We start from the raw sequence: 13,660 nt of genomic DNA on the forward strand, positions 1-13,660 counted from the left end.
GAACTAGGATGGTTTTTTCGAATCTGCTCTTTCATCTTTTGTAACAATTTCCAGTTAGCAGAAAAAGGCGCCATGACTTAAAACCAGATACACTTTAAAACAAAGCAAAGACAGAAAAACGCGTAACAAACATGTGGAATGTCTCACACAATGTTAAATCCGGGTGAAGCGATTTTAAATTCGTAAAAAAATTAGATTAAGCAGCTTTTTCTACTAAACGCAATTATATTTCAGGCATTTCACTGACAAAAAAATGTTAAAAAAATATGTATTTTAATGATTCTATGTTGTAATACATTTAACCACCTGGACTTCGATGGCATTTACAATATAATATATTAATCGTTTTAGTCACACTTCTCCACTCATCCATATTCTTGATTTCAGCTGCGACAATATACAAACATTTCATAAAGAAGAAAAATTCATGTATGAAACGTCTAAGACAAACTTGCATTCTTTACCAACGGGTAAAGGAACAAAGCTTTTGAATGTTACGAAAGTCGGTAAATTTAGGACTTACAAACGTTTCGAGAGTCTTAAATGGTAAACGATTAATAAACCCTTTTTACTTTGAGGCAGCAAAGACGTTTATTTAGGTATCGTATTGTTGCGTTTCAAAGCATGTTAGTGAAGCTTTAAATTGATTGTAAAGAACGCTCCATTTTCTCAAGCTTTTACCTCTAATAGAAAATTGAATACCGCCCAAAAATTCTGGGTATACAAAACGTTCTTATTTTACTGGTCATAAGCCCCTCGGATATAAGCTACTCTTACAAAGTCACTTCTTCTTACTACCCTTCCCTTTCCCCTTTCCTTCGGACTGCTTCTGTGCTTTGCGTGACACAGTCTTTCCGGACTGCCCGTATTTTTTGTCATCATTTCTAAATTTAAAGAGAAGAACAAATGGTTAGAAAAAATAATAGATTTGTAAAAAGTTTTAATAATGAACGCTTTCACTGAGATGAGAGGCGAGAGAGCACTAAAGAAAAAGTGTGACAGGGTTTTAACTGTCTTAACTCGTGACAGACCAGTACACCTACCTACTCATGGTCACCTTGTCACGACATCCTTTACCTCCTTCCCAGTGAGCAGAGCGTGACTTAGTCACGGCCGCCTTACAACCACTGCAGGGCTGCTGTGAGTACGGCTGAAAGAGAAATGGAAAACTTGATAGCATTGTATACAGCATGACTCAACAAACTATACTGTCAAGATGTCTCTTTGTTGCAGTGCACAAGGATTTGACACAGACCTGTTCCTTTGAACAAAAGCCACAGACCATTCTTGTGGCATATTTCATTTCATGATCTTCCTTTTCTTCGTGACATAAATCACATGGGTAACACTTGCCACAACAAGGGAACCTAAAACAAAAGAAAAAACACATGAGGCTAAAAAATCATAGTAAAGATCCATACTTCTTTCGCTGCGGTTGTTCAATTTAATTTTCCATTTGATACGTTTTTTTACTCTTTCTTGGTCGAAGTCAAAGTTAGTGTTTAGTCAAACTTAACCCTTAATATGCTGTAATTACTCCAAAAAACGCGTTTTTAACCGTTAAATCGATTTTTTTGGCGCTAAGGTGCTAAATTTTTCTAAACTTTGCTAGAAATGCACTTTCTGACACAGCAGTAAGTTTTTGATGAAATTTCCAGTACAATAATTAACTTTGAAGCATGCGCATAAGCCAAAATTTGGACTTTTTTTGCTGAACCGTTCCGAATTTTTTTCCTTGCTGCTCCGTTCCTTTTCGTTTTTCTCTGCTTTCTTATTCTCTCTACCTTCTAATCTGTGCATCCCTTCTATTGGCCTGAAAAGATTTGATCTTTATCAATGGAAAAGCCTGGAAAGCAAACCATGATCAAGTACGGGTATATTGGCCTGTTTTAGCACCAATTTTACACCAAAAAATGATGACGTTTTTTTTCGATTAGCTCTGTCGGAATGCAGTCAATATTCAAGATGAACACTCCTGTGGAAAGACCGATCCAGCCTCTATAAGTTGCACATTACAAAAATCTGCTTACGTGTAAATTGGTTATCCGAACTTTACAGAGTACGTAGTTGTGTATACCTCTCCACTATTATCCTTTCATTTTGAGTTGTTTTTAATGTTCCGTTCAATTAAACAAAAATATAATGCAAAAAGAGATCAAATGTGCGCGATACGTCTTTTTATATCGGGATCCGTTAGAAAGTTGGTATATTACATGTTCCTATCAAAATGATTGTTTTTCTGATCTTTCTTTGCAGTACAGTTTTCAAAACATCACCGAATTATATCAGTTCATCAAGAAAATGGTTAAAAGACTGTTTTTTCGACTTTTTTTGCTTGTTTACAAGCAAAAAGAAGTAGAATAGCGTTTACCGGGGCTAAAATCTGAACCGGAAGGGATTGCATTCTTGTTAACTCTCAAGGGACTGTTTTAATTTCTCAAGGGAATACTTTCCGCTGTGGGTGATCAAAGCGCGTGACTTGTAAAGTGTCACTCTATAGCTGTGCTTCAGCACTTCCGTTCTTGTAGAAAAAACGTGACTTGTCAAATTTACAAACATTATATAAGAATCAAAAACGTGAGTAGCCCAAATCTTACGTCACATAACCAATTAAGAATGTAAGGGGTTCAGCGCTCGAAGGCTGCGAAGTTTAAAACGATTAAGAACGCAATTTTTACTGGTACAAGTCTTTAGGGACTAATATTAATTTAACCTAAAATCACATAGCGAAAACAAAGACCGCTTGGACATGTCCAAGCTATTTAAAACTACCACTACGTCAGACCCATGTCACGCGATCTCTCGCTTGTAGCTATAAATAATCATTCACCTATTTTCAGTTTGAATACTCTGCGCTCTGTTTGTGTGAAATATTTATTGTTGTGTTACTCAAGCGTTTGGCTCGGAGCGAGTACAAGTCGTACAATTTACCCGGAACGTGTTAAATATTGCAAAACAACGACTTATTTTCTGGATATCCCAATTTTTGTTTTGAGTTTACGGTATTTTGAGAATCGAAACGTTATCGAAACGTAAGTTGCAAGCTCAGCAAGAATGTGTCAAAGCACAGGATACACGTCATCGCGCCAGGGGAATTACCAAAAGCTTGTCGGAAGACGCTAAACGGAGAAACACAATGGGATAGCCTTTATAGTCTACTCTTTATTTTGGCGTGATTTGGCTTTCTTTTAAATGAACTGGTTTGGGTTATTTTATTGAACATTCGGAACAAAATAAATATTTGCATGCTAAGCAGGCATTTTTCCGGCTAGGCATGTGGTTTTAAAAAGCAAAAGATGACGTGGTAAAGGAAATTCATGTCACGTTCACTCCGTGACTAAAGCAAACACGACTTGTGTGTTTCTCAAGTGACTGCTTTTCTAAAGATTTTACTGTGCGGCGCCGTGCCTTTAATTTAGCCAAAGCACTGAAAGAGGTCAGGAGGTCAAACATTACCCGCACGAACACACTAAAACGTTGCTAATAGTTAACCAAAAGGAACTCATTTCGTGACAATTGATTATTTCTGCTGAGTTGCACAATTTAGAATTGCAACATCATCTAGCAAAGCGCACTATTACTAAAAATAGATTTCACCACAGTGAGTCGTGAGTCGGACAACAATTTTAGTTTTGGCAAAGGCTTTGTATGGAGGGGACGCATTCTTGACAAGAAAGGCACAATTTGAGGCCGAGATTCTCGAAAGGCTCGAAAAATGATAGATTTCAAACATTTTTGCTTTAGTAAGTGAAAAACAGATTGAAGGTATCCAAAAATGGCCCAAAATTGAATTTATTAGTCGAAGATCCGGTAATGACACCTTGATTTCCACTGCAAAATTATTCAGGCTGCCGAGAAATTTAAGCGGCGGATAGCGAATTACTATCGAATTATATAATTGCGAAGGATAGCACTTGTATGTTTGCTTCATTTAGGCACCGGAAAGATCGTCGGTTGCAAGAAGTTCAGAATTCTTCCCGAATTTGACGGCACTGATCGCCGGCCATCCGATCTGTTTCGACACATGATAGATAGAGGGCGAAAATATTATGCTATTCAAACGCCTTTCTAATGGAATTGACGGCGGGTTTGATTTAAATAAAGCTATTATTTATCCCCATTACTATTACAGACTGCAGCTACAGCTGCCGAGCTCGAACAGTGTATATTAAATAGTATTTGCCGCGACAATTGTGTAACGAAATTGACCTCTTTAAATATTCGGGTCAGGCAAGGGGACCGATCGGAAGAGCGTTTCTTTGTGTAATTTTGTGGTGGCATAAATCTGAGGTTAGCTCTGTTGTGTTGCAAAATGTGCCACTAAAGACAGTGTAAACGCTTTGAATTTATCATAAAAATAAATGTTTTCTTTCAGCAAATCCCGGCAGCAAATCGGGCCTTTATAATCCATTCAATAACTGAGAGTAAAACATTTTACACATTTATTGAATAATCGCTCTGTTTGACAAACCTTTTGTTTCAAACCACGGTTTGAGCTTTCTACGTTGCACAGGTAAGGCTTTCCGAAGTCCGAGCCAATCTGGCCATGGTTTTGTGAAACAATCGCTAAATATGCCTCCAAAGTGCCCGCCAACCATACATTGCTCTTACAGAATTTTGACTCACACCGGGGGTCAAATTCTGTGACGTCATTAGTGCGCTTCGCTAATTGCAACATCATTAAATGTGTTAAGTGATATTTATAAGTGTTTTTGTAGCTTTCGAATAACAAAATGTTTTGTGAAACATTTGAGAAGAAAAATAAGCGATAGGAAAATAGAACGACGTTTCGATGACGCCATGTCATCATTCATCTGCTTCCTTATGTCTCCTCTGGGAGAATAGGGCCTTTGATCCGTTCCCTCCACTCTACACTGTCTTCCGCAACATTAACCGCCTCTGCCCAGGTGGCAAACCCCATCTTCCGCCTCTCCCCCTCTACCGTTCTCCTCCACGTTTCCTTCGGACGTCCATGTCATCATTATCAAGTTAAAATTATAATACGGAGTTCAGGCTTATATAGTGATCTAGGGTTTGATAATATATTAGCATATTAAGATTTTAAATAAACAGTTTAGCACGCACAGAATTGGATTGCGTGTTAAGTTTCGGCTTTATGTTTCTAATAAAGAGCATTTCGTAAATTAAACAGTCCAACTTCGTGCGGCATTTCTTTAAAACAGAAAACTGGTCTTGTACATTGTAGACTTGCAGCTGGTGGTCTTCTTTCAAGTGTCGGTTTTGTAGCCTGTTGTGAAATTACTTCCGGTGGAAGCAGTAAACGTTAAACGTTTCTTCCGTTCAGAAGTTAATGCATCGCCATTAGAAAAATAAACAGGAACCTTTTTTGCTGGAAATGTAGTCGTTAGAAATGGGATGTGTAGCCGTAAGGTAAAGAATAACGAGGAGAAGCGGCTTTTGGTAATATCCAAACGAAAATTTAACTCTCAATGTGGGGTTAAGATTGCGTGACGAGACAAAAGGTAACTCTGTCGTGCGTAACCTAACCTGCGATCAGGCGTTATTTTTCTGCGTTAAGCCGAGTAGAAATCTTTCTAACTCGAAAGGAAACAACTATTTCGATTAAACATGTTAAAGGCAAACGTCAAAGTTTACCTTTTTTAACCAAGCCAAAGTATATGAGTCGCAAAGCACCCAGCCGTCGCGACTGACAAGTACAGCATTTACTCCGCGAAAATAAAAAAATGCTTGAACTGAAAGACGTTTGAATTCTTCCATGACATGTTCGAACAACAATGCCCAGGATAAACCTTCTACTCATACTAACTTCATGCAAAAAAAAGTCGATATCTCGAAGAGATCTTTGATTAGTGTATTGACAGCGCAGTAAAGTAGCAAAGAACGAAAAAACCTCACCTGAGCCATCTAAAACTCTTCTTGTAGTGTTTACAGCTTCCATTGGCTGGTAGTGGCTGACCTTCTTTGATTCCTGAGCTCGGTGGCTTCTTGGGTTTAGAAAGAGCGCTAGAATCTTTGCTTTTCTTAAGGGAAGCTAAAGAAAAGTATTTGTCAACATTAGTACCGCTCATTGTCACATCTATTAAATGTCGTTGTTAAGACTAAACCGACTTTGCCAGAAAGAGATGATTGGCTGTAAGAATGGTAAAAACCAGAAAATAACCAATTAAAATGCACACTCTTAAAAGGGACCTTTGGCAGGGCAATAGACCTTTTTCGCTTGGGCGGTTTGTTTTCCCATTACAGACCACGTGATGTTTTCTACAGAATTTTCCTTTTATCCACATAAAATTTATTCATTCATATACACGCGACTATTTGAAAATTTGAAAGCAAGAATTCTCAAGAGTATCATTACATGGTCTGTAATGGGGCAACAAAACGCCCAAGCGAAAAAGGTCTATTACAAGCAAGATCATGTTTTTGGAAGCCATACCAGGAACCAAACCCTACAGATGGAATTCCTCTCTCATTACAGAGGATCGGAAGGGAAATTTATATAAAGGGTCTTGGGGTGGGAAGGTGCACAGGAAGCGATTTTTCTCTCTCTCTCTTCCCGTCATCCACCGCACGCCTTAAAGTTTCTTCTCTCCCACGCTTTATTGAAAGGGCGAAGGAGACTCTGCAGAGGTGAGAGGATGGAATACCATCACCTGCATGACACAGTTTTAACCTCACAAACATACACCCATCAAAACTGACTATATTATTAAAGTAGCATAAATTTGACAACCTGTTGCAGTTGCACTGATTTGTAACTCCTGGAAGCGAGTTGATTGTATGTGGAATCCAAGTTTTGTATGACAGTGAGTACACCAGCTCCTGTTCGCTCCATACTGCAGACCCTAGGTGAACAAGTTTAGAAATCGTCAGAAAAATTTACTTTATTCTTGCCATTACAAGGATTCTTGCTAGGACAACAAGTGCTGTCTAGGAGTATCCACATTTTTTTCCCGACTGACAATGATTTTTTGCATGCTAAAATAAACTAACGTGCAAAAGAATTTGAAAAATACATTATTCATTATCTGGACTTCTGGAGTCTTGGTTATTGGTAATGTATAGTTTGTAGATCTCCCACTCCCATTCACTAAAATTACCTTGACTGATGTTTCTTTGGAACAGTGAAGACATCCTAACATCAACTCACTTTCTGGTAGAACCACATCAAATGGGAGACAACTGCATAAACCAAAAAAATAACATAAATTTTATGTGGAATCGGAATTGGAATCTATTTGTTCATGCATGTTAACACGCAATGCACACTAAATCCAGAAATGGCTTGATCAGCTGCCATTCAGCGTGCACCTTCCATATCCAGCAGGCTTCTGCAAATCAAACAAGCAACTTGGAGCCAGTCTAGAACCTTGTCATCGCCACACAGCAAAGAAATGACTATTGTGAGCACTTGTTATATTCAACTCCTCTATACTATGTAAACTTACCCATCTAAGTCTAAATATCCCAAAACAGATGAAAACAGATGAATAATAGCTGGTCTGTAGTTCACAGCAAATACCGAAGCACATCTGGTACACTGTTTGCTGACAGGACTGAAACAGGAAAAAAAATAAAACAAGTTCTGTGTTATTCACTTAGCAAAAGGGGATTGAGAAAGATGGAGAAATCGAAACTTATATGTAGCCACCACTTTACATGGACTGTCCTATCCAGAGCTGGGAAGTGTCATCAAAAGAGACTAAATCATTTGTATGGGATTCAAACGTATGATAATGAAAGTATTACATTAAAAAACATCAGACAGCGGATTTCACTTGGGTGCATCCTATAATTTATGTCCTTTTCTTTTCCAGGATTATTGACAAAAGTACGGAAAGAAAAGAAAGTAATGGCAAACATCCAATTGACAATGCTTTTCTTATCCCACCTCCAAATGACAAAGAACAGATCAAAGACCACAACCAAACCATTTAACTTACCTTTAATTTGTAATTCAATTTTGATGTACAAGAACCATAGTAAGCATGTCACATCTTCTATTCTCTACATACTTAGTAATGGCCTTTTGCAGCCTACTTGTTATTCTTTTGTGGAAATGCAAATTGCCTTCCAAACCTTGCTGCAGGTTCTAATTGTTTTTGTTTTTTGCACAAGCTAACGAGGCTTGGAGGGCAATTTGCATTTACACAAAAGAATAACAAGTAGGCTGCAAAAGGTCTTTTCAACAATTGGCAATTGCCCTTTGTGGACCTTCTGCTAAGACCCCAAATTTCTGGATTTAATGACACAAAAGAAAGGTTTCATTGAATACATGCACATACCCTGATACCGACAACTGTTGATCAATCCTCTGCCTGCACCTGTTGCACTCTAAGGTCAACACTATTCTGTTTCCTCTCAAGGTGCTCACATTCTCTTCCAAGTTAAGCCCCTTAAACTGAATTTCTGTTCCTCTCCTAACAGTGCTTGAGGCAACTGTATCTTGACAGTGAGTTTCTGATTGATTTGACTGCATTGTGTCTTTACTTGCAAATTTGTCTTCCTCATTGGAATCATGCATGCTTACAGTTGAAAATGTACTGCCCATGCCAACTACTTGCTTTAAATCATCCATTTCAGACATGTTGCTAGCGTCAGTGTCACTTGTAGATGTTTGTAAGGTATCATTTTGTGTGCCTTGTATGGTTTTAAGTTCAATAACTTTACACAAGCTTTGTTCTGTTTTACCATCCTCTTTTTCAAACATCTGACAACCGTCTGATGATCCATTATTCTGTGTTCTTTTCACATGTTCACTGTCAACTTGTTTTATACTACATTGATTCTCATGGTCGTTGACTATCACACGTTCATGATTTTCTCTTGAACCAGTAGTCAAATCTGATACATTGAGACTGTCTTGTTCCGGATTGTTAATTGGTGTCCCATGTGCTGTGATACTTGAAACAATATTTCTTCTCATCTGGATAAAATAACAAAGGGCATTAAATAGTTGAGGAAGATGACGATTCCCACTTATTAAATAAAACTGCTGGTGCGATCTGTGTTCAAAGCTAAAATATAAAAAAAAAACGTTTAAAACAGATCTAAAATGTTAAAATGACTCTAAATTAAATTTTTTCAATCCCCTTCTGGGGTCTTCTTCAGAGAGAAATGATGACTTCACAGACCTCAAGCACTTGCTGGGTCTTGCTATATTTCCACCATGGATTTGTGCAGTTGCTATGGAAATCAGGGAAATGGGTTCGAAAACACATTTGTGTCAGTTAAATGTTCTTTTTTTTAATCAGCCTGTTGTTATGCCTTTGTGGAACATGCCATTCACAAATCGAAAGGCTGACAGAAACAGCAATGATAGGGTTCCTTTGTACATTGTTGTATGGCTCAAGTAAATAACAAAGTGAAGAATTTAAACCCAAACTTCTTGTTCAATTCCAGTAACACAATGCAAGTATATAAGTATTATACAGGTTAAACACACAGATAATTACCACAAACTCCTTGACCACAGCAATACCTTACCTGCCTTCCACCATCAATGAAGAGAGATTCTAGATTACTGTCAAACCAACGCAGGAATGGGCGAAAGTACAGCTTCAGAATTCCTTGATCAATACATATTTGCTCTTGCTTCATTGCCCATTCTTTAATTTTTTGAGTACCAAAACTTAAATTAATATAGAAAATGCAGAGGGGAATTAGCACACAGTTATATATGTATCGTAGCCTAAATGAGTGAGTGATCTTTTGTCAGACATTCATCAACAACGTGTGAAACTGATTTTAATCAACATTCAACATCCTAAGTGTTGGTTATGATTTAGGTTAGTTACAAATTCTGTGGGTGATCAGTGATAGGTGCTGCCCATGATCATGCAAGCATCAAGAACCCTGTCCAATTCTCTACAAATTTTGACAAAATCTGGCATATGAAACCAGCCATAATCCAATAAACATTTCACATTTGAATCAAGTAATATATACACTCAAGTTTTGATGATGAATTTCAATCTGCTCTTTGGTATCAAGAAGACCAAGTTTTACTACATAATAGAGGAGAAAGACTGCATTGTATCTACAATGAAAACAAGCTTCGTATTAGAACTTTTTATAAGCATGTGGCAGATCTAGGGAAGGGGCCTGGGTTCCTTCTTTATTTTTGGTAAAAGACATTTTTTCAATGACTACCCCTGCAAATTTTTTTTTTTTGGGTGTACGCATAAAAAAGAGCCCCCCCCCCCCAGTTCAAGGTCTGGATCTGTCCCTGTTAAGAACTATGACAATCTCAAGAAATTTATCATTGTTAGTAATGACTCGAGGGTGTATGCAGTTACATAAAAGTATTACAAATTATGTAAGTTTGATCATGCCATACTTGATAATTTCTGTAGGAAGGTCTTGTTCCTCAGATAAAGACATGGCAAAAATCTATAGAGAGAAAAACAGCAGGAACAGAATAATTCCTTAAATTATTTTGCGTGCCAGTTGTATAAGTTTACTCTGGCTGAGTTAAAAGAAATATAGCCTGCTCAAGCCTAGGGACTCATTGCAACCCTCCAATTAACACCACAAAGCAACCAGGAGTATGGCGCCTCCTACAGTAAGACGTCGTTTAGCTTCGAGAATGGAATTTTTTAAAGCAAAAAAGAAAATGATAAAGCTTGTACAAATTGTTAAGAAAATTCAATTTATACACTCCAATTTGCCAATTTACCAAACATCAGAACAAAGGAAAATACCAAAATTGTACCAACTAGGTAAACCACAACATGTACACTAACTTGGCTTGAAATAAGCCACTTTCTCTAATAACTTCACCTCTTCCAAGAATTATGGCCACCTCTCTACAATGGAAACTTCAGCCCCCAGGGTGGCCACTGTAAAGAGTTTCAAATGTACATTCACGGCAAATGAATAACACTGTCAATTATTAGTTAAGCATGTTTGTGCCCTTTTAGTCACTTTTAAGAATATATTCAAAGCAAAATTGTTGGCCAGGTATAAAAAGGTCCTCTAGTTAATGTAAAGCAGTTTCTTTTATCTGTTTAAAAAAGAAAATTGGGGAAACTAAATTATGAGTAGTCCATTTCAGCAGCGAATACTGCAAAATATGTACCTTCCAGGTAACCAATCAGAATGTTCCTTTTTATCATGGACCGGTTATATGCCAAATTGCCTTCCATTCTATGTTATACTCACATGTAATGGATAATCCTCTGGAAAGGTCACTGTAAGGCCTACTGCTTCAATGCTAAATGGCTATTGATGAAAAAAGAAGCAACATGCCAATGATGCCATTAAGAACAGTTCTGAGTTTTTGTATTAGATACCACTTTGGATCTCCTTAAGCTTGAGACCACCAACCCATATAACTGTTCTTTTCTTGTGCAAAAAGATATGATCACGCTTAAACAAATGAAGTAACCAATACAATACTGGGTGTGAAAAGAAAACAAGACATTTTATAAGACCACAATATAAACCTAAGTTAAACTCTCTTGATACTGTAACTTTAATCTGAAGATCCCTATTAAGCCAATACAGCTGTTTTTGAGAAGGGCTGTCCAACAGAAGCCAAAAAGCAGAATTTTAAAGTGACAATGCCAAAACGTATTTTGGGTGGTGGTTAAGTTCACTGCTGATTATTCAAAGTAATCTCAATGTGTTTCAGTGAAGTATTAATCCTAGGCGATTAGACCAAACAGCTGTGTATTAGGTGTGTTCATCTGTGCCGTAGCAAGGGTAAAATAAGTAGGGAGGGGGCACGCGAGCGCCTGAGCCACGAGCCGCTAGGGGGTTGCAAATGTGAGACATTTTTTTAAACATTTTGACATTTTTGAGACATTTTTCGCATTGTTGTCACGCTTTCTGGTTTGTTTTCGTTTTTGGCTGTTTAATATTGTTGTGCATCACCCTACGTACGTTAAAAAAATAAAAAGAGATACAAATGTTATTGTTTCAAACCCCTCGGGAGATAAAATTTTATTTTCAACATTTTTTACAGGTCTGTTTTTACTTTTTGGAAAAATACTGGGGAAGCAACCCCTCCCCCCCCCCCCGGGCCCCTCTCCTTGCTACGGCACTGTTCATATTGTAGTTTTGCATATCATTGGAAAAGAAATTTAGTAAAAGTCTCTGTTTAATAATAATGTTTTTTTAATTTTTCATTTAAATTGATTGGCTTCTACAAGTTTAAATAAAAAAGAAATGTTTAAAATGTTTTAAAATGAATTAGTATCCAGTGTCTGCTATTGTTTTCTAATTTTATCCATTCTACCTTTTGCCATACGCTGTTTTCACTGTTCCCATAATACACCTTGTTTTACGCCAAAATTTTTGAATAAGCATTGTTTTCAATTTCTCTTGGGATTAACAATGAGGTGCAATCGTCCCAAAAGAAATTGAGAACAATGCTTATGCAAATGTTTTTTTTTTTTGGGGGGGGGGGGGGGGGGGGGGGTGTAAACAAGGTGTATTATGCGATCGTGAAAAAAGCGAATTGTGGTATATGCCTTTATGTTTCTTTAGAACAACCTTTCTCAAGGCAGCTGAATATGCAGAGCAATTCTTACCCAGTCAGGATCTGTTGGTTTGAACTTGAACTTGTATGAAACGTTCTCTTGGATTTCACAGTAACCATTCTGGCTTCTAAAACGTCTCTTAAGTTGTTGTATTTCAGTTGAGCGAAGCCTCTTACATTCACGAATACAATCCTCAAGACCCATGCTTGTGCCTTTTGCTGACTCATCTTTTTTCTTGGGCAGCAGTGGAGTTCCTTGTCCACCTGCCTGCTTGTCACGTTCCTTATTCTGATTTTCTGACTGCAGATTGGCAGAATCAGTTGGCTGTTTAGTAACCGGTTTGTTATCAGTGTCAGACTTGGTAACTTTATTTCTTTGATGAGGGATCTTTTTACTTGGCAAAGTAGGCTTACTTGTTTTTTTAGGGATTTCCTTTGTTACAGGCTTAGAGGTTGCACCATCACCAGAAATCACATGCACAAAGGGACACCTATTACCTCTTAAGCAACCTTTCTTTTTCTGAAAGAATTTACACACAAGTCCTTGTCTGTCTGAAGAATCTTTGTTTTCTTTCTTTCCCTTCTCCTCAACTAGAGTTTCAATGTTGTCAATGTTTGGTGTTACTGATTTTGAGCTCAAGTCAGTAATGTTAGGATCAGATGTCTTCTGTTCATCATTAGGTTCATCAACCTCATTTGTCATACTTTCCGATTCATTTGATACCTTCTCTGGATGTAAGAATTGACACTCATTTCCAAACTTGCACCCCCTCTTGCTCTTAAAGAATCTACAAGTTTTTGGTCTTGGTGAAGTTTTGCTAAGGTCAGCTGTATCAGGTTTCTTGTTCATATCATCAAGCACTTTACCAGCTTCTTGCGAAATACTTCCAGAATCATTTGATACGCTTTCTGGATGTAAGAACTGGCACTCATTTCCAAATTTGCAACCCTTTTTGCTCTGGAAGAATCTACAAATTTTAGTAGTTTTCGCCGACAAGCCTGGTGCGTCCGCCATCTTGCACGTACAGGATGCGAAGGCTTGGGACCTAATAATTCTTAGCGTGTAACTTCACTTCCGGTAAAAAAATTTTGTTTACAGTCGAGCGGCTTTAGCGAAATGAATGGGAAAAAGTTATTTGCCGCGTTACCGTAGTACCGCACCTGCCGAGAAAGAATTTTCGTTCCTAGGAAACCGAT

General features: G+C 37.8%; 1 protein-coding gene across 2 annotated transcripts; it reads right to left on the reverse strand.

The window, feature by feature from the left end:
* Positions 1-254: 254 nt before the first annotated feature.
* LOC144657650 (uncharacterized) lies at positions 255-13,613 on the reverse strand. 2 transcript variants are annotated; one of them, XM_078518014.1, is made up of 12 exons: positions 12,516-13,613; positions 11,143-11,202; positions 10,319-10,371; positions 9,466-9,610; positions 8,265-8,905; positions 7,428-7,535; positions 7,080-7,161; positions 6,713-6,824; positions 5,878-6,013; positions 1,256-1,367; positions 1,044-1,150; positions 255-884 (listed from the first exon to the last, which is right to left on the reverse strand). In XM_078518014.1, the coding sequence occupies exons 1-12, from the start codon at positions 13,476-13,478 to the stop codon at positions 782-784; spliced, it is 2,622 nt and encodes an 873-aa protein (XP_078374140.1). In that variant the 5' UTR covers positions 13,479-13,613; the 3' UTR covers positions 255-781. The 2 variants fall into 2 exon arrangements, with proteins under 2 accessions (XP_078374140.1, XP_078374133.1); XM_078518007.1 differs by having other exon boundaries at positions 8,265-8,900; positions 9,461-9,610.
* Between the last annotated feature and the right edge of the window lie 47 nt (positions 13,614-13,660).

Source organism: Oculina patagonica, chromosome 1 (genome assembly GCF_052425735.1).
Source record: "Oculina patagonica isolate OP01 chromosome 1, crgOcupat, whole genome shotgun sequence".
Lineage (NCBI taxonomy): Eukaryota > Metazoa > Cnidaria > Anthozoa > Scleractinia > Oculinidae > Oculina > Oculina patagonica.